This window comes from Taudactylus pleione, unplaced genomic scaffold (genome assembly GCF_031769625.1).
Source record: "Taudactylus pleione unplaced genomic scaffold, aTauple2 ptg000494l, whole genome shotgun sequence".
Classification (NCBI taxonomy): Eukaryota; Metazoa; Chordata; class Amphibia; order Anura; family Myobatrachidae; genus Taudactylus; species Taudactylus pleione.
The window spans coordinates 1,533,325-1,552,728 of NW_028284896.1; the positions used below are offsets into that span (position 1 = coordinate 1,533,325).

Genomic DNA, 19,404 nt, shown 5'->3' on the forward strand with positions numbered 1-19,404 from the left:
CCGTTTGCGAGCGACCTGCGCTCGCGAGCGGGTCTGAATTAGGCCCTAAGTCGTCGACTCTCCAACATATCCCCTGGTAAACAATACTCTGCCTTTGACTTTACGGTTGCTATGACCTGGGCTGAATAAATTGATTGACTTTTATTAATATACTTTTAGAGCCGACACCACAAAGCTGTATTTATAGTGGGCAGTGTGAGGTCCGAATATGGCACACAGAAAGCCTGATTCAGAGGAGCACGCAGCGTCGCTGTCGCACACTAGCTGCCGATGTTTTCAGTCTGCACACGCATGTGTCCCAATAGTTACTGTACCACCAGGAGCCACAGAATGAATTTGCCGGCAGAAAGAGACAATTTTGTTGAGCGTTTCTGGTTGGGTAATAGGGGGTGGCTAGCCAGGCGCGGTTATGTCGCAGTCAGTTGCACTGACACCATCGGTCATGTTCAGACAGAGATTCTGCGCCTCCATAAGACTGGTGCAATGGTTGATGATGCGACTGATGAGCGGCCGGTGGTGCGCTACAGCTGGCCGGCATCACTGTATGGATTCCATCGGCTGCTGCATTAGCATAGAGACACAGTCTTTCGGCAAATGACGCAGTCACAACTACAATAGCGTGCACCTCTAAATCAGGCCCACGATCTGGAGCAATGTTATGTGCACTATAAGAAGTCATAGGCAACCGCAGGGGGGGTTTCCGTCTGCCTGGAAACCCCCCTCCCCAGCCCACACCATGACCACAATATAAATAGTAATATAATAGAATGTTACTAGCGCTGCATGTTCTTCTCTGTATCATAAATGAAATAAATAGCACCACCTGTGGATCTTTTAACATGTATCAGCCAGCAATATATACACCTGTGCACCAATTAGGGGATTTGGAAAACATGCACTGTTAGGGATGTGCTGCTATAGAGCTCAATATGTACATATATGTCCAGGGCAGTGCTGGGTTCTTCTGCTGCTCCTCCAGGCTCCCGGACTTGCTCTAATGCTCTGGAATGGTGCCCACATCTAATATAAAATCATTCAGCTCAGGCAGGATGGCCCTACTGCCGCATCTAATGGGTTACTGTGATCTCTGGTCCTGTATATTCTAGAATTATGACACACAATACACTTTGTATGATGCATATTAAAGCTGGATAAGTGGTAATTCTGCCCTCTTCATGGACTGGCCACACTCGCTCTAAAATCAAGCATTTGGAAACCCCCCTCTAGAAATCCTGCGTTTGCCACTGGAAGTCAGCAAGGAAATAGATAGAGTGCCTAATTCAGAGATGAACGGAATGACGATTATGTGTGCAGATCATGCTATTGTTTATACCACATTTACACTATCAACCCGGCACCCACAAGCCAGGGGTGCTGGGGCTAGTCTAGGCTTATCAGCCCAGGCCTGAGGTGCCCTGGAGCGGGGGAACTCTTTTATTGGGGGGGTCCGCACTTCCCCAGGGATCTCCGGCCTGGGCTGACTAGCGGTCCAGTTTAATGCTTTGGCCAGGGGACCCGGTGAAAGGGTTCCAATGGCTGTGGCATTACTCCCCCACTAGAAAGAGTCCGGTGCTGGTTATGAAAAATGCAGGGGACCCCTACTCGTTTTGTCCACTGTATTTCCACAACCAGGACCAGCTCAGAAAAGCCCTGTGCTGGTACTTAAAATACAGTGGACCCCTATGCATTTTGTCCCCTGTATTTTAAAAACCAGCACAGGCTCTACAGATCCCTGGGCTGGTTATGCTTCTGGGAGGGTGTACGTTATTTATTTTTATGTTTTTTTTTATATGTACACACAGAAACATACACGTATCTCACGGGTATGTGCATGTTTCTGTGTTACTCTGACCTGCTCAGGATAAACTCGCTATCCTGAAGCTGGTCTATTTTATTTGCGATCTCTCAGGCAGAAAAATGTGCGAGTGCAGCACTCGCACTCTATTACATTGCCCGATTTCTATCTAGTGAATGGGAAAACATCTGGATGCGAGAAGCTTTTTTGCGAGTTATAGTAAAGCCCGAAAAATGGGAGTTTGGCGATAGTCACACCCTATTACATTTGCGAGTCTGTTACATTAGCGAGTCAGGTCCCATGTGTCTAATTTGTCCTGCGACAATGTACGATCAAAATCGGAATGCATGCGCGGTGTGACTGAGACGCATGCCCAGACGAAAAACATCACTCCCCATGCGTCCAACATCGCCGCTGCATCCTACTCAGAATCAGGCCCCTAATTGAAACTGTAACGTTAGCATTTACTATTAACACTACATGCACAGTACATCAGCCAGGTCGTACATCCAAAATTGAAGACATCATTGCATATCGCTCACCTGTCCTGGCAAGATTTTAATGAAGAATTCCAGCAGCCAGGATGTAGGCGATGATGTATGTTAATGATTCCATAAGAAATGCGATCATTAATAACCTCACCCATAATAACTTTAATGAAGCCTGTGATTGGTTTACTGTGTAAGCTGCTTTCTATTGGTTGGTACAGCAGCAGACTGATCAGTAGAGGGAGCTTCAGTAAGCCAGAGAAGATGAGGAATTTGTCTGCCTCAAGTACACCGGATCACAAATGCCTAGTGAGAGTTATACCCTTACATAGAGACACCCTGGGTTCTGGAAGGAAGTTTCTAAAAGTGGGTATGGGTGCCTTCTCCATACTGTACTTTGCAGCTTTACATTCCTACTTGATCAGACTTTACCTACTGTGGAGAATAATGCTCCACAGTAGGTAAAGTCTGATCAAGTAGGATTTAAAGTTACAGACTGGGAATCAAGTCATTTGTGAAATAATGTCGCTTGTTAGGAGCTTCTTGATTAACTCCCAGTGAACCCATGGGTGCTTGCTCCACCATGATCCTCTTCTTCTGTTACTGGCTGCCTGGTTGCCATGAACACCACCAGCCAGGCAGGCATTTCAATAGTCACAGTGCCAATTATAGGTGCAGCCACATTTCTGAGTCTGCTTAATCTGTTCTTCCCTGATTTCTAGTTATGACCCCAGCTTAGTATTTTGACTACTCATTGGGCACGACTCTATTCAACGCGATGTGAATAGCGCCGGGAGTGAGCGCCCGGAGCTATTCAATACACTGAGCTGCCAAGTCCGACTAAGGATTTCTTCTCGCATCCCTCCGGGGATGCGAGCAGAAATCCAACAAAAGTCCCGGCGCGAGGCTGTTTTCTGCCCTTTGCGCCGGGAAAACAGCCTCGCGCTGGGAAGTTAGGTTGGGGAATGCCCGTTATCGCGCCTAAACAAACTGTTTAAGGCGCGAGAACGAGCCTTTCCCGACCTAACATCGTGATGAATTTAATAGCTCCGGGAGCTATCTCCCGGCGCTATTCACATCGCGCTCAATTGAATCATGCCCTTTGATCACAGCCAGCCCTGTCCATTTACCACAGCCTGGCCTGTCCATTTACTTTAGATAAGGACTACTCTTTATTGCAGATACTCTGATCTCATCTCTGGATCCAAACCACCATCACTCAGATAGTTGTTTCACATCTGGACCTTTCGTTGGTGAAAAACTTCTAGGATTAAGCCCCTACATTCATGTGCTTAAGTACTGGGGGCAGCAAAGTACCGGTTAACATCTACCGCTCTATGGGAAAGTCGCTACTAAAGGTGAAGATCGCAATTATCTGGTTCTAGGGGTTTAGTTCCAACTTGAGAATATTGACATCTGGCCCCAGAGTTATATCAGTGAATCACAACAACAATATGACGCGTTTCTCCACCACTTCAGGAATATATGCTAAATATTAATAATTTAATTTTATTTCTATATGTAACCCCTGGTTATATATAGACCTACAGTAACATGGAAGTTACTATTTTTGAGAACAATACTTCCCAAAATACCACCAGTAGTATATTATAGCTGTAGTAAGCATTTATATTAGGAGATAATGTAACAAAAGTTCAACCCTGCCAAACTGTAAACATGTCACTAAGGGGCTCATTTATCAACTAGTTTTATCATACACGAGTTTTAAAACTTGTTGCATATGATAAATGGTGCTCCAGCCAATCAGCTCCCAACTGTCACTTTTCAAACAGATGGCAGTTAGGCTGGAGCACCATTATCATACACAATGAGTTTTAAAACTTGTTTAAACTCATTGCGTATGATAAAACTCGTTGATAAATGGGCTCCTTAGTCTCTACATTACACCAGAGTGATGGAAGATGGAAAAAGCTCATTTAGTGATGGCAGCTGTAAGCCACGGAAAGGAACATATCACATGTTGGCCTCAGTTAGTCAAGATGAAATCAAATACACGTAATGCGCATGAAATATATGGTAAAGAACATTCTCACCATTAACGAATTCCTGTGTGACCACATCCACGCAGTTGTTACTAACTTCGTCACAGAACATATCTTGTAGATTTGATGAGCAGCCATTGGCATCCTTACATCTCTTGCAGGATAATCGGTTGGAGAACACCGAAGCAGCTGGTGGAATGTAAAAACAAGTTGTCATGAGATGACCTGTGCTGAGAATTGAGGGTATAGTTATCATTACCGTCAGTGTGGCCCTGAAAAGTGTCATGTCTTACCGCCACAAAGCATGGCAATACGACAGTGGCGCACCATCCCTTTATTGCGCATTTTGCCAAAGCTGGGACAGGATGAGCATCAAGTCTTCTGGCGATGGGTCAGAATGTCCATGTCTGGCAATGCTCCCACCATAGTGTTAGAGAGGTGAATAATTTGCCCCCCTTGGTAACACTTTAAAGGACAAGGTGTTCCCGACATTCACATACTAAGCCTTGAAAAGTGATAAAGTGGAGAGTGATAAAGTATCAACCAATCAGCTCCTAACTGTCACTTTACAGGCTGTGGGGGAGAAGTACTAAGCTCTGGATAGTGATAAATTGGAGAGTGATAAACCGCCAGCCACTCAGCTCCTAACTGTCATGTTACAGGCTGTGTTTGAAAAATGACAGGAGCTGATTGGCTGGTGGTTTATCACTCTCCAGTTTATCTCTTTTCAGAGCTTAGTACATCTGCCCCTAAATCTGTTGTCCGTTTTCACAATCATTAGTTGTCCTATTTCTCCAGTCTGTTTGTAAGTGAGTCATTGAAGGGTTTTTTATTTTTTAACACTGCTGACATACTTGACTAATATATGGTCCCCCCTTCAGAGTTCCTACTGTGTTACTTACTGTCTGTGCACAGATGTATTTACCATGGGTGCAGAGGCCCAGTGGACCCCTGCACCATACACCCTGCACCCAAAGTCTACTTAACTTGCTCCAGAAATCAGATCCTTTCTACTCCGTGGCCCCATCTTTCCAATGACATTATCAGGAAGATGGTGCTGCACTTGTTCTCTTGCAAGCATGCACCTTCTTCCCGAATATATCTGGGAAGATGGCACCGCAGAGGAGGGACCCATTTTCTGAAGCATGGTAAGATGAAGGGTTTGGGGGGGGCACCGTTGGTCAGAGGAGAGGGCCCGCTGCACAGGGGCCCCCTTGAGCATTAATACGCCCTTGCATCTGTGCCTGATGTATCTATCTGTTCCTGTGTCTGAACTGCCATGTTGCTGCCCTTCATTGTCTCCCTTGGCTGGTTCTGTAGCCTTCTGCTTTCCCCATACTGGAGTTATAACTTGTGTGATACCCATTGGCCCATTTATCAAGGCAATATTAAATAAATATCAGTTGTCACTGCAATTTATCTGATGCCTCAAAAATCTGGGCCGGAGCGCTTGATTCCACTAATGTAAAATGTATATATGGGCCTAATTCAGTACTGTCGCAAGTGCAACTACTGTACGGACGCACATAGAGCGGTTGTTCGCCATCGTGCGTAAGCCGCACTGTTCATGCGCTGGGATTGCACTGCGACTACAGACGCACAGAGGAGTCCATCGCAAAGTGAGTGACAGGCTGTCAGCTTTTGGGGGTGATGACAGGGCAGTGGTCAGAAGAACGCAGGCTCATCTGTCCGTTTGAACGCCGTTTCCTGGGCATGCATAAATTAGCCGCTGCGATTGCATACACAGCATGAGAGCCCTCTGCGTGCGAGGAGACTTGCACTGTCTGCGGGAGGTCAGAGCTGTTGTAAATGCTGGGGGACTGTCCGATATGCGTCGAGGGTACCCATGTTTGCGCAGAAGGACGACATTGGACGGATATGAGAAGGTATCAGTGGGCCTCTATATGCCGGCTGGCATTAGCATAATTTTGCAGCTGAGTTCTGTACAAATTCGCAGCTGCAATCGCGATCTGTACTGAGATCAGGCCCACTGATCAGCCATAACAATAAAACCACCTGCCCAATATTGTGTAGATCCCCCTCGTGCCTTCATAACAGCTGTGACCTGTCGAGGGGTGGGGCTCACAAGACCTCTGAAAATGTCCTGTGGTATCTGTCCGTGGCTCGGACGTTTTTTTCCAGCACATCCCGCAGATACAACTGTGATGTATGGATAAATTAATCATGAGTTTAATTGACGCCAGCAAACTTGTGGTACATGTTTGCAGCTTGTATTTAGTATATACTATAAATTTCCCTGACGGAGCCTTCATGGCTAATTTTTTTGTATTTTAAACTTTTTTGTTTCACTTTTTTTTTATTTGAATGCCGAACAATCATATATTAGAATTCTTAGTTCAAGTTCCCCATTCACATGGAAGAACCATTAGGTCATGTGTGTTATATTGTGTCTACAGTCAGAATGTCACCAGCACAATATGGAGATGGTCTGATGACCTGATAGAGATGTATGCAATGGCAATTTTTACATGGAGCAAGAGATTGTTTGACAATGGACAACATCTCCACTTCCAACCCGCATTTTAGTAAATATACCCCACAATGTCAACTGTACATGTTAGTGTTAGATTTAGAGTTAGAGATAAGATGCGGTTAGGGTTATGGCTTAATTGGTGTAAAAAAGCAATGTCGACATGCTGACTGGGTACTTACTGGAGTATCGGTTGATATTGCAGAAGTCTCTCTCACAGCATGTTGAACTCATATAGATTGAATTAGTTCCTGTATCAATGATTGAGGTTTGGTTGCAAATGTCCGGTTTGGAGCAGCCTTTCATCACAGTATTGCTGCCATCTGGGGATAAGAGTGGTAAAGAATAGAACGGAAAATTAGATGGCTGCAAAGAATGTCTCAGATCAAACCGATGACATCAGACAATGAGAATCGTGCCTACATTCTTCTTTCCCACTTCTGCAGGCCCAGTTGGGAAATGCGTGGAGTGGCAAAATGCGTCGTCACTTGTCCTCCCACCACTATTACAGTGCTGTAACTCATTGCAGTGTGCAGAGTGGTGCTAGGCCAGAATGAGGCAATCCTCTGCAATTGCATCACCAAGCCCCCGGACTGGCCACATCACTGGGGAAGTGGGCACTAACTATAGGGCTGGTCTACTGTACTTGGATCCGGGAGAACTGCACAAAATTTGGGAGTGTCCTGGACATTCCGGTAGAGTAGGCAATTCTGGTGTACTTATAAATCACAAAAATAAGGTACATATGCACTACAAAAACTTACCTTCCAAGGCCCGTATTCAATCAGAGCCGAAAAGTCGCGATCGGCGAAAGGTTTTCGCCGATGCGTTGTTTTCGTCTGTTTCTGATATATCGCCCTATTTAATTCCAGGATGTTTTCACCTAGGCAAAAACTCTATAGGCAAAAACAGGCGAAAAAGTTTCTCCACCAAACGGCAGGAGAAAAGATGTGCAAAATCCCTATTTTTTTGTAAAAAAAGTGGGGACTTGGTTCAGAACCCTTTGGGCACCCCCCTAATGACTAATTAGGCAAAAAAGCAGACATTTTTTTTACACTTTCCAAGTACCCCCTAAAAAAGCCATGTCATTTTTGGAAATGCAAAAAAGTATGTGAAAATTCAAAAAGGTGTTTTTAGGATTGGAGGAGGCTGCAGCAGGTGTATTTTGAAAAAAAAAAATATTTAGCATTTTACAAACCCCAAAATATACTAGCACCCATTTACATGTACCCCCAATTTAACTACAGCAATTATTTTTCATAAAAGACTCTGCTTAATATCAGTTTTCCACACACATGCAAATATTCAAATAACAGCCCTTTGAATCAAAATAAGATCCCTAATTACTTTTATTATGGCTAATACACTTCTATATTGATTCCCCGTGTGAGTTATGGAACATACACACGGTCAGATTTTTCTTCAGATCTGAACGATAATGATTTAAAAAATCGTTCAATCGTTCATATCTGAAGGAAAATCTGACAGATCTGTCAGATGAATGATTTGAACGATGCGCGTTCCCGATGGTCAGATAACGATATCTGACATCTGATGTGTTTGCAGTCAGACTTGGACGATTCCATTCATTTTAATGCAGTCAAAAATCGTTCAAATCTTTGGTAAAATCGTTCAAATCGTACAAATCTGTCAAATCTGACCGTGTGTATGCTCCATTAGGCTTTACAGGGGGTACAGATTGATATCCCCAAACAAAACTGACCTTTTTGCTAGTTCCGCTATTCGCTGCATTCGTCCATATGCGTTTCGCCTGTTTTATAACTGGATAGAAAAGCAGGTGCGCACATTGAGTAAGCAGGCAAAAACTTGGCCTCAAAACACGCGAATGAGGTGAAAACATTGCGCTTTTCACCGATCTCGTCTTTTCGCGGCTAATTGAATCTGGCCCCAAGTTTGGAATTTTGGCTAATTGCAAATAATCTAGAATGTCCGGATGTTATAGCTGAGAACCATAAACCATTATTATAGCTATACAAATCCCCATAAATCAATGCACCCGCAAGCTACCTAGGAAGCACAGGGAATTGTGGTAACACCGGTGTAACGTATTTGACAATTGCCCTGTAGAGGAAATTTCTATTTTAATTAACAAAAGCAGTTCAGTAATCTCAGCGAGTTCCCTTTTTATTTGGTATGGGAATAATCCAAATTGGGGCTGTCCCCCTCATCATCTTATCTGGGATACTGCCAATCCCCTCGGCACCCCTGGTTATAGAGGAATTGTTTACTGTTAAATATGGGTAATCAGTTTCCAAAGATGTGATTCCTGAACTGTATTTTTCTGTAATGCTGGGTACACACTAAACAGCAGGGCCGTAGCTAGGGTATTGCGGCCGGTGCCATCGCACAGGGCACCACAGGTCAGGGGGCGCTGTTTGGGACTGTCACATTTCTGTTTATTATCATTCTCACTTGTTTTATTTCATCCCCAGCATCTCCTGGCCTCCACTATCTCTTTCCTGGCTCTTCCCCATGAGGCCATTCCCCTTTTTTGGGTGCATTATGTCCCTTTGAAAAATGAGGGGGGCGCCAATGCTCTTTCTGGCACAGGGCACCAAAAAGTCTAGCTACGGCTCTGCTAAACAGATATATCTGCAGATGCTGGTTGCTCGTACACACTGAACAACCATCATCTGTGTTCAGTGCGTAGGAAGAGGTGGGCCAGGGGGCGTGTCTGCAGACCGCCCATACACACTTGCCGATGGACAGATATATCTGCCATTGGCTATGCAGCACAGCCAATGCGATATGTCTGTGAACAACGTCATTCACAGACATATCGTGGGTACACACTGGCCGACGGGCAGCAGATAAATTAGCTGATCAATTGATCGGCTAATATATCTGTCAGTGTGTACCCAGCTGAAGGACTTTCAGGCGAAGATGATATGGACCGATAGGCAATTACAACAGGCAAGACACCATCGACTACATCTATCACCGGTGGTGTGGTGTCATTTCTGACCATAAGGACGTGACATAACACCTGACCTGGTTTATAAGAATGCTATCATATACTTTAACAGGGATACTTATACTTTAACAGGGATACGTTCAGTATCCCGGCACAGGGGATGGCGGCGCTTAGAATACCGGCACCAGAATCCCGACACCTGTCAGGATCCCAGCACTGGCATCCCGAAGGTAAGTAGGAGGGTTGGGGTGTTAGTTAGGGTTAGGCACTAGGGGGAGGGGGAGGGTTAGGGTTAGGCACTAGGGCAGGACTGGCCCACCTGTGGCTCTCCAGCTGTTGTGAAACTACAAGTCCCAGCATGCCTTGCCACAGTTTTGCTATTAGGGAATGCTAAAACTCTGGCAAGGCATGCTGGGACTTGTAGTTTCACAACAGCTGGAGAGCCACAGGTTGGCCAGGCCTGCACTAGGGGGAGGGTTAGGATGCGGGAAGGGGGAGCTTAGGTTTAGGCACGGGGGGGGGGTTTAGGTTCAGGCATCACGTAGGGAGGGGTAGGGAGAGGGGGAGGGTTAGGATACCTACCAACACATATCGGTATCTTAACCCTGTCAGGATGCTGGCGTTGGGATTTTGAGCGCCTTGCATCCCGTACCCATCCCCTTTAACATTCTATGGGGCAGCAATTTGAAATATGCATCAGGTTAATGACATATGAATAACCAAAGTCTCCAGTGGCCTGCAAAATCATTCCACAAAAAGTGAGTTGTCAATGTGTGGAATGTGCTGTCACGGGGCGCTGCATGATAATTAACAACCAATAGAACCCGTCTAAACAACTTCTGTCCCAAAATGTCACGTGTGTGCAGGAGCAAGTATCTAGGTTATCTCTCACACTGCAGCGCAAGTATGTTCTACGTCTTACATCCCTCCTAGCACATTTAGACAAGCCCTGCCGCTTCATAACATATCACCGTAGGTATTTATTAATTATGACTTGCTCAATCTACAGCACTGCATGACGCATGTAAGGGGTATATTTACTAAAGTGTGGGTTTTTAGAAGTGGAGTTGTTGCCCATAGCAACCATAAATATTCTACTTATCATTTATCCAGCACCTTCTGGAAGATAACTATAATCTGATTGGTTGCTATGGGCAACAACTCCACTTTCAAACCCATGCACTTTAGTAAGTATACCCCTATGTCTGCGGACAATCATCATTTCTTACAAAAGGTGGGCAAGATGGGAACAGGCAGAAGGAGAGAGGTGGAGGAGGAGGCGGGAAGGGATAGGGTGAAGGGGGGAAGTGGAAGGGTAGGTGGCAAAGTCAAGGGCAGAGAGTGAGGAGGGGAAGCGAGGAGGGGGTGGGCAGAGGAGGGCGTTGAAAGTGAGAGAAAGACGCTGGGGGTACGAGGACTAGGAGGAGATGAGGTTCTTGAAATATGACTGTTTAGAAAGATAAAGGGCAGCACTGTAGGATGAGAGGATACAGCTTTTTGCTACATAGAGGACTTCTCAAACAGAGCAAACGGACCAGAGGACCTCATATTTTACAGTGATTATCTGGAGATTTGGATTTTACTATATATGTTGCACAGTGAATAATATAACAGTGTGCTATTGATACATAGGCCCATATTCAATTCGTTTCGCACCCGCGATAAAGTTCCGCCTGCTGGACTTTTCGTCTACATCGCGTCTTTTGGCCGCAGAAACTTATCGTGCGCGTCCCCGCTATTCGCCGTATTCAATTCCAAAAGACGCGAAAACGGAGACACGTGAAGTCAGAACAGGCGGAAAGTGATGTCAGAATCGGTGAAAAGAGCCTGAACCCCCCAAAAAGATGCAGAAATATTGGGAATCGATGTAGTAGTGCCCGATTAGTCCTAATAAAACTTTTTAAAAAGTTTGTACAATTGCCACTACTTAGCGTCGTTGCACAAGTGGTGAAGGATGGCATACAGCAGGATTTTTGGGAGAAAATAAGTAGTCCTGGCAAATTTGGGGTACCTGAAAATGGGTGCAATCATCTTTTAATGTTGCTAAAGTGACATTTTAATAAACGTGAAATTCCTCCATCATAAAAGCACCTGCAACCCCCAAAACACTTGGCCCCTTCTTAGAGCACCCCCACAACCTTATTTCGCTAGTTTTTGAATTTGTTTTTGGGCTCGAGGAGGGCGGTAGTGTCCCCCACCTTCCACCCACTGGCTACCGATTCATTATGAGCTCAGGGAGATGGAAGGGGTGGCGGAAAATATGGTCCGGTGCGCTGTGCTCGGCCAGGAAGAGCGTGACTTGCAGCACGCCCCCTTGAAACAACCACACCCCCTTCGTGAGCGAGCGCAAAGGGCAGACTGCCAGGGTTGATCTACAGCCCCATTCCATTCCTAATCCTAACCCACTGCTCCATGTTCCTTCCTCACTACATACCCCAGCTGTGTCACCCCTGTCTGTCTGCCCCTCCCCTTTAGAATGTAAGCTCTCACGAGCAGAGCCCTCGTCCCTAACATGCTTCTCCTTCCCCTACTTATACTATCATGTACTCCTAACTCCCCAATTGGCACCTAACACTTTGCTGCTGACCAGGGGTATTTCTAAAGAGGAGCGGGGCCCCTGTGCAGTCTCCGTCACGGGCCCCCTCCTCTCCGTCCGTCGGAATTGCACTGAGCGGTGCGCAGCCAGCGCTGCACTAATATACTCTAGATTGTGCTCAGAGTCTATAGCGCATGCGCAAACTACGGGAAAATGGCCGCGGTGGCCATTTTCCAGTCGTTTATTACGGCACAGACATCTGCGCTGATGTGAGAGGTAAGTATAATATGGGTGCAGGGTGTGCGGTGCACCCATTATAAATACGCCCCTGCCGCTATAAACCATGTCCTTGTCCTGCATTGTTTTGTACTGCTAATAAAGTTTTTTCTCGTGTGCTCACTTATGTACTATGTAAGGCACTGTGGAACTTTTGTGGCGCCATATAAATAAAGGATGATAATAATAATAATAATAATGGGGGGGGGGCTAATCTGATTCAGACAGGAATTTCAGGAACAAAGTATTGACATTGGTGCAGATATGCAGTTATTTTTTTTACCAGGGTATAGCGAGGTGTACCTATACATGTGACCCATTGGCAGAATATGGCGGGGTGCGTCTGGGCATGTGACCTATTGGCAGAATATAGCGGGGTGCGTCTGGGCACAAGACCTATTGGCAGAGTATAATGGGGTGCGCCTGGGCACGTGACCTATTAGCAGAGTATAGCGGGGTGCTCCTGGGCATGTGACCTATTGGCAGAGTATAGCGGGGTGCGTCTGGGAACATGACCTATTAGCAGAGTATAGCGGTGTGCTCCTTGGCATGTGACCTATTAGCAGAGTATAGCGGGGTGCGTCTGGGAACGTGACCTATCAGCAGAGTATAGCGGGGTGCTCCTGGGAATGTGACCTATTAGCAGAGTATAGCGGGGTGCACCTGGGTAAGTGACCTATTAGCAGAGTATATCGGGATGCACCTGGGCACGTGACCTATTAGCAGAGTATAGTGGGGTGCTCCTGGGCATGTGACCTATTAGCAGAGTATAGCGGGGTACACCTGGGCACGTGACCTATTAGCAGAGTATAGCGGGGTGCGTCTGGGAACGTGACCTATTAGCAGAGTATAGCGGGGTGCTCCTGGGCATGTGACCTATTGGCAGAGTATAGCGGGGTGCGCCTGGGAACGTGATCTATTAGCAGAGTATAGCAGGGTGCTCCTGGGCACATGACCTATTAGCAGAGTATAGCAGGGTGCTCCTGGGCACGTGACCTATTAGCAGAGTATAACGGGGAGCGCCTGGGCACATGACCTATTGGCAGAGTATAGCCGGGTGTACCTGGGAACATGACCTATTGGCAGGATGACCAGGGAAGGACACTAGATGGTATGATGTAAATATATGTATATAACCTCTTCTCTAAGTAGCATCCCATCTTTAAAAAAAAAAAAATGAAATACCGGAGCCCATCGGAGTTAGCACTGTACTACACTAATACAGCTTCTGCTGCGGTCTATTCTGCAGAAATCTATGGGCAGACCGTTGATTGGCTGAGAGAGCCGAGGATCTGGCTCTCTCAGCTAATAAACGCTTCTCCATAGACTTCAATGGTGAGAATGGGCGGGTTATTCGCACAGACACGCCCACTATTAGCATCTGTGCACGCTGTAATACTGATTGGTGCGTCCTTACACAACACCATCCAAATTTGCACCAGCCCTATGGCAGGTGCAATTTCTCGGTCTGACCATGGCCTCCTATGTAACACTGATACTGACACGCCTGCGACACTCCCATAACAAGCCCAGGGAATGGACCATCTTTGCGTGCTCTTGTAACCACCTCCCAGTCACCGCCTATCACTTTTCCACCACACTTCTGATACTGTCTGACCCGATCGCAGCAGCACCTTTGTGCGTACACTTTGGGTAAAGCCTGCGCCATAGGAGTTTTCAGAAACTTTGCGCACGCACAGTTCCAAATAATCACTCAAGTGTGTGAACATGGGCACTGCGTTCAGATTGCATGAGAATCAGGCCCCTGGCCACACACCACTGTCATGTATGTTGTATTTAAGGTGGGGACTCTCACATTGGGTTTTATGTGATTCATTGTATAGATTTCTGGTCTATGCTACTCTTAGAGGGGTAGATAAAGTGGAGAGAGATAAAGCACCAATCAATCAACTTGGTTGGTACTTTATCTCCATCCACTTTATCTCTCTCCAAGGCTTAGTACATTTAATCCTGGAAGACCAAAGATACTATACTTGGTGGAATGCAGAAGCCAGAAGCATTGGAACACCTTGTACCCGGAACTGTGAAGACAGGACCAACTTAGACCGTTGCCACACCGTCCAATCAAATGCCACAAAGCTGTCCAGACTAAGGATGGGCATCGACAGGTCTACCATCAATGGTTCCTAATGGTATACATCGATGGCATGCAACCATCGACTGGAAAGTAGCCATCACTGCAGTAGCTACAACTTCTGTGTTGAGGCAGGACTTGGTGGGTGACTGGACAATCAGGGAAGAGGGTGGGGCTACATGGGCCACATTATAGGTGAAGCCAAGCTCTGTGCCCTCTGCCATCAATGATGGAGGACCATTGGATCTCCACCATCGATGGCAAGCCATCAGCCATCAATAGAACACCAGTGATGGCTGTTAACCACTGATGGTCAATGGCCGTCCCTATTCCAGACCCCCAATTAAATGCAATATTAATTTTCCTGACTACTCCAAGCTTCAACATACTGGATCGCTGATGGCCATCTATAGCTCACAATCGAGCTCTTTTGCAGAGCAATGGGCATCATGCTTGTAAACATCTAGCTTGGTCTTAGCCTTCGGTAGCAGGGAGTGGTGGAGCAGTATGTAATGGTGGATGCCCCCTATTTGCTATTCATAGTAGGAAAGTTTACTTCAACTCATATATTCCAAGCTATTTACAATTGAACTAATCATGTTTCTGCCACAAGGTAGCATAGATTCTCCATTTAGCGCCTGATTCAGAGATGTACGCTAATGTAATCGCAGCTGCGTCCAGTGCTTAGAGATGCCCGCTGAAAGCATCTCACATCCGCCACTCACGCACAAAACCGGAACTAACATGCCGCAGATGCAGCCGGTCCCCAGACACTCAGAGGGCTCTCCTGCTGCCAGCAAGGACGCAGTGGCTAATTTATGCAGCTTTTTTTCTTACCAGCCCCCGTTACCTCCCCCCAACACTGACTACCTGTCGCTCACTTTGCAAGTGGATCTTCTCTGCGACCGTAATCGCAGTCCAATTGCTGCACATCTGCAGTGCGGATTACACACACATGCACAATGGCGAACAATCTTTTAATCTGCGCAAATATCGGTTTTGCGTACATCTCTGAATCAGGCCCTTAATCCTTACCCATGTTATGCGCCAATACCGCAGTAATCTGTTCTCCTTTATTGGATTAGTCTGCCTGATAGTATACTTCTTACAGTAAGAGAAGACTCAGAACAGGTGTCATTTGCACCTAACTTTCACTCTCATTATCCCACCTTGTGTCTTGTAGGCCAGGGAGAGACATGTGGTCTCGTAGAATGGGCACGTCCTTACAACCATACGGCACTTCGAGCTGCTGCCGATACACTGTAAACATCTCAGGCTGAGCACTGCAGGAGAGAAATGGAGAAGGTGTAAGTTTACCATGTGGTAGAGGAGGATAGACAATGATTGTGTACACATCAGCGGAACTGTAGTGAATCCAGGCCACTAGTCCAGTGAAACTTAACCAGATTATGGGGCCTATTCGTCATCGAAGGCCTTACATGATGAAGTATTGAACTCGCTGCGAGGGATAATTAAGTATCCAACTCGCTGCGGGGTAAGCGGCACACTGGAACAATTCATCATTGCTCCGGTGAGGGGACAACTGCTCCGAAAAGCAGCTGTCCCCTCGGTTAATATCGCAGCTACAGTGGCGTCCATCCCTGTGGTGACACCCGATGCTGGGAGGGATGCCATGCGTGCCGTCATAAAGGGGGCATGGCATCGGGAAAGGGGCATGGCCTTGCGCCCCGGACACCGGCCCATGGTTATCAATGGGGTGGTGGGGGTGCCAGAGGTGCGGGCAGGGCCGGCTCCCTCACTGTGACAGGAGCCGAGTGCTGCACTTAATGCTACAGTGTAGCACCCGGCTCCAGTCACTGAGGGGGAGCCTGCACCTTGGTGTCACCCCTCGGTGCAGCCCGCGCCCCCCTTGTGGCGCCACTGGTCACCTGCTCCTCGTCGTCCCGGCTACGCATGCGTAACTTCGGGTCGCGCATGCGCACAGTCGCCAGGAAGGTAGAGAGGAGGCGGTTGAGGGATCTGCACTGAGGGCCTGATTCAGACCCGGTCACAAGCGATGAGCGCTCGCAACCGGGTCGATGGTGGCCCAGAGCGCATGCGTGAGACCCGGATAGCGACGGATTGCCCGTACCAAAGGGGGCATGCTGTTGATGTTGAGTGACAGCACGCCACCTTTGGTGAGCGGGCCGGGGGAGTGGCTGCCCAAACGGAGGCGTTCCCATCTGAACGCCTCGTTTAGGGCCGGCCCCACTGACATCACGAGTGATGTCAGTGGGAGAGATTTTGGCTCTGTTAGAGCCGAAATCTCTCTGGGGCTTGCAGCCACGAGACCCTACCACAAGGGTCTCATCGCAAATCCGATGGTCGCGATGGTCTTGACCATCGTGACCATCTTCCTGGTCGCTCGCTATAGCTGTGGGTGGTCACCCACAGCTATGTGAGCGGCCAGGAGGCCGTTCTAAAAAAAAAAATAGCCCGGCCCTGATTCAGAGCGAGCGCTCTGTCAGAGCGTCTGGCTCTGAATCAGGGCCTGAGCCCTCTTCGCATCCCCGGAACTCCTTCCCATAAGAAGGAGCGGGGCTCCGAGAGCAAACGCCATCTCAAGATGGAGCTTGTTTTCGGCAGCAAACTCCGAAATCTTTCAGTTTTTGGAGTTTGCTGAATACCAAGTGAGTCCTATGGAACCCCTGATGATGAATGTCCCTGTAACTTAAATATGCGGAAACTAGCGTCTCCGCATGGTTACCGGGCCATTTATCGTTTGATGAATAGGCCCATATGTGATTTATTGAATAGGAGGCTTTACAGCTGTACTCAATGTTGCACTGGATGTCCAGAGCATGAAGCAAAGCTTGTAGCAGAGCGGGGTTAGCAGCTCGCCATCCAGTGTCTGTCTCAGGTATTGCTGTAACGCAGGCTTGGCGTCTTTCTGGTTGCCCCTTCAGGGAGGGAGCAGCCAGATCGGCATTACAGGGGGGCATGGCCATCGCGAGGAGGCGGGCCGGGCGATGTGTGTTTGTGGGTGGAGTGGGGGCGGGGCCACACAAAGTGTCATTTTGGCCCCACCCCCGCTACACAATGCCGATATTACAGGCATTGTGAAGCAGGGGGCAGAGCCAAAATGACGCGAATCGGCGTGAATCGCGTCACGGCCACCCCGCTCCGGGGGATTCTAAGGTAAGTGCGGGGGGGGATAAGAGGGGTGGGCAGCAGCTGGGAGGATTGCCTGCCTTCCCGGGAGGTTGGGAATGGCACCCGATTTTCGGGAGTCTCCCGACCAAATCGTGAGGGTAGACAAGTATGCTGTAACGGTGCAGGCGCTCGAACAGCAGCACACCTCCCAACTGTCCCGATATCAGTGGAACAGTCCCATTTTACAGGCACTGTCCCGCTGTCCCACCCGCGGGCCAGAGTGTTCCGTGGGTAGGGGGGGGGGAATTGTGCAGCGGTGACTGGCTGGCGCGCACATGTGCACATCATCCATATACACATTGCCGGCTCTGTTAGAGGTTGGGAGCCTGTCCGGCAGCTCCGGAGCACTGGGCAAGCCCCCAGCATGACGAAAACGGAGAGTGGCTCACGGGCACGGCATTTCCTGTGAGACCACGCCCCTTGTTGATAGGCCACGCCCATTTCCAGGAGCACACCTGTGGCGTGGGCAAGTGTCCCTCCTCACCAGCATGAAAAGTTGTGAGGTATGCAGCAGTCATACTTGTCCCAGGAGCTAAGAGGAGGACCGCCGTCCCTGTATTGCTCACGCACAGTGAAAAAGCCTGCACCGCACATGTGCAGGTATAGTATCAGCGGCCATCTTGGTAAGAGAAATTAAGTATCCTTTGTCAAGCCATATTGTTGGAGACTGTGTAGTAGTTCACTTCACTTCTACCAACGTTAACTTTTATTTACTTGGTACCGCAAGGTGTCCGTACAGGGGTTGAACAACAAAGTTATACATCAATACATAGGATAACATAAGCTAACTATCAACACAACTATACAGCTATTTCAGGGTGAAGTAAATGGAGGTGGTGAAAGATAGGGTAAAGGAACTCACTATGGCTAGAAGAATAAGCAAAGGGGTGTGAGAGAAGTAGGAAGAAAATCAGCACTCAATTAACCTGTACACAGCAACAGGCGGACACAGGTCCAGAGTCACTGGTCGGGAGAGGGTCACTGGTGAGCGTTGGGAGACAGGGGAACAAAGACGCACAGAAGACAGGTATAGAGCTAAAGTAGGAAGAGAGGAAGTGGATCCCAGGAGGGTGGGGATTAGCTAAGGAGGGAGAACTGGGGAAGAGAATAAGTGGGTGGTCAGATGTGTAGAATAATGAGCTATGAGGAGGGGTGCTAGGCATTTATGAAGAGGTGAGTGGGCTTGTTGGAACTATTGTCTTATAGGGTGAGGGAGGGAGTTCTACAAGACAGGAGAAATCTTGAATGAGGGACTAAGATAAGATGACAAGAGCGAAGGTGAGGCAGTGATTGGTAGAGGACAGGAGGGAGGGTGGACAGAGATGAGTTTGGAGCTGTAGGTGCATATGCAACAGTCACAAAAAATGCATAAGTGGGAGTAGGGTAGGTGTGAGGGTGTACCAGTGTGAGTAGTATAGGTGGGAGTAGGGTAGGTGTGAGGGTGTACCAATGTGGGTAGTATAGATGGGAGTAGGGGAGGTGTGAGGGTGTATCAGTGTGAGTAGTATAGGTGGGAGTAGGGTAGGTGTGAGGGTGTACCAGTGTGAGTAGTATAGGAGGGAGTAGGGTTAGTGTGAGGGTGTATCAGTGTGAGTAGTATAGGTGGGAGTAGGGTAGGTGTGAGGGTGTATC

The 19,404-nt window shown here is 47.7% G+C and overlaps 1 protein-coding gene across 1 annotated transcript in view; it reads right to left on the reverse strand.

The window, feature by feature from the left end:
* The window catches only part of LOC148502532 (urokinase plasminogen activator surface receptor-like), a 58,636-nt gene that overhangs the window by 13,421 nt on the left and 25,811 nt on the right, over positions 1-19,404 (reverse strand). The window contains exons 2-4 of the mRNA XM_088449726.1: positions 15,789-15,902; positions 6,960-7,100; positions 4,338-4,475 (exon numbers count right to left, since the gene is read on the reverse strand). Coding sequence (XP_088305852.1) covers positions 4,338-4,475; positions 6,960-7,100; positions 15,789-15,902 — 393 coding nt within the window. The remainder of the gene's footprint in view (positions 1-4,337; positions 4,476-6,959; positions 7,101-15,788; positions 15,903-19,404) is intronic.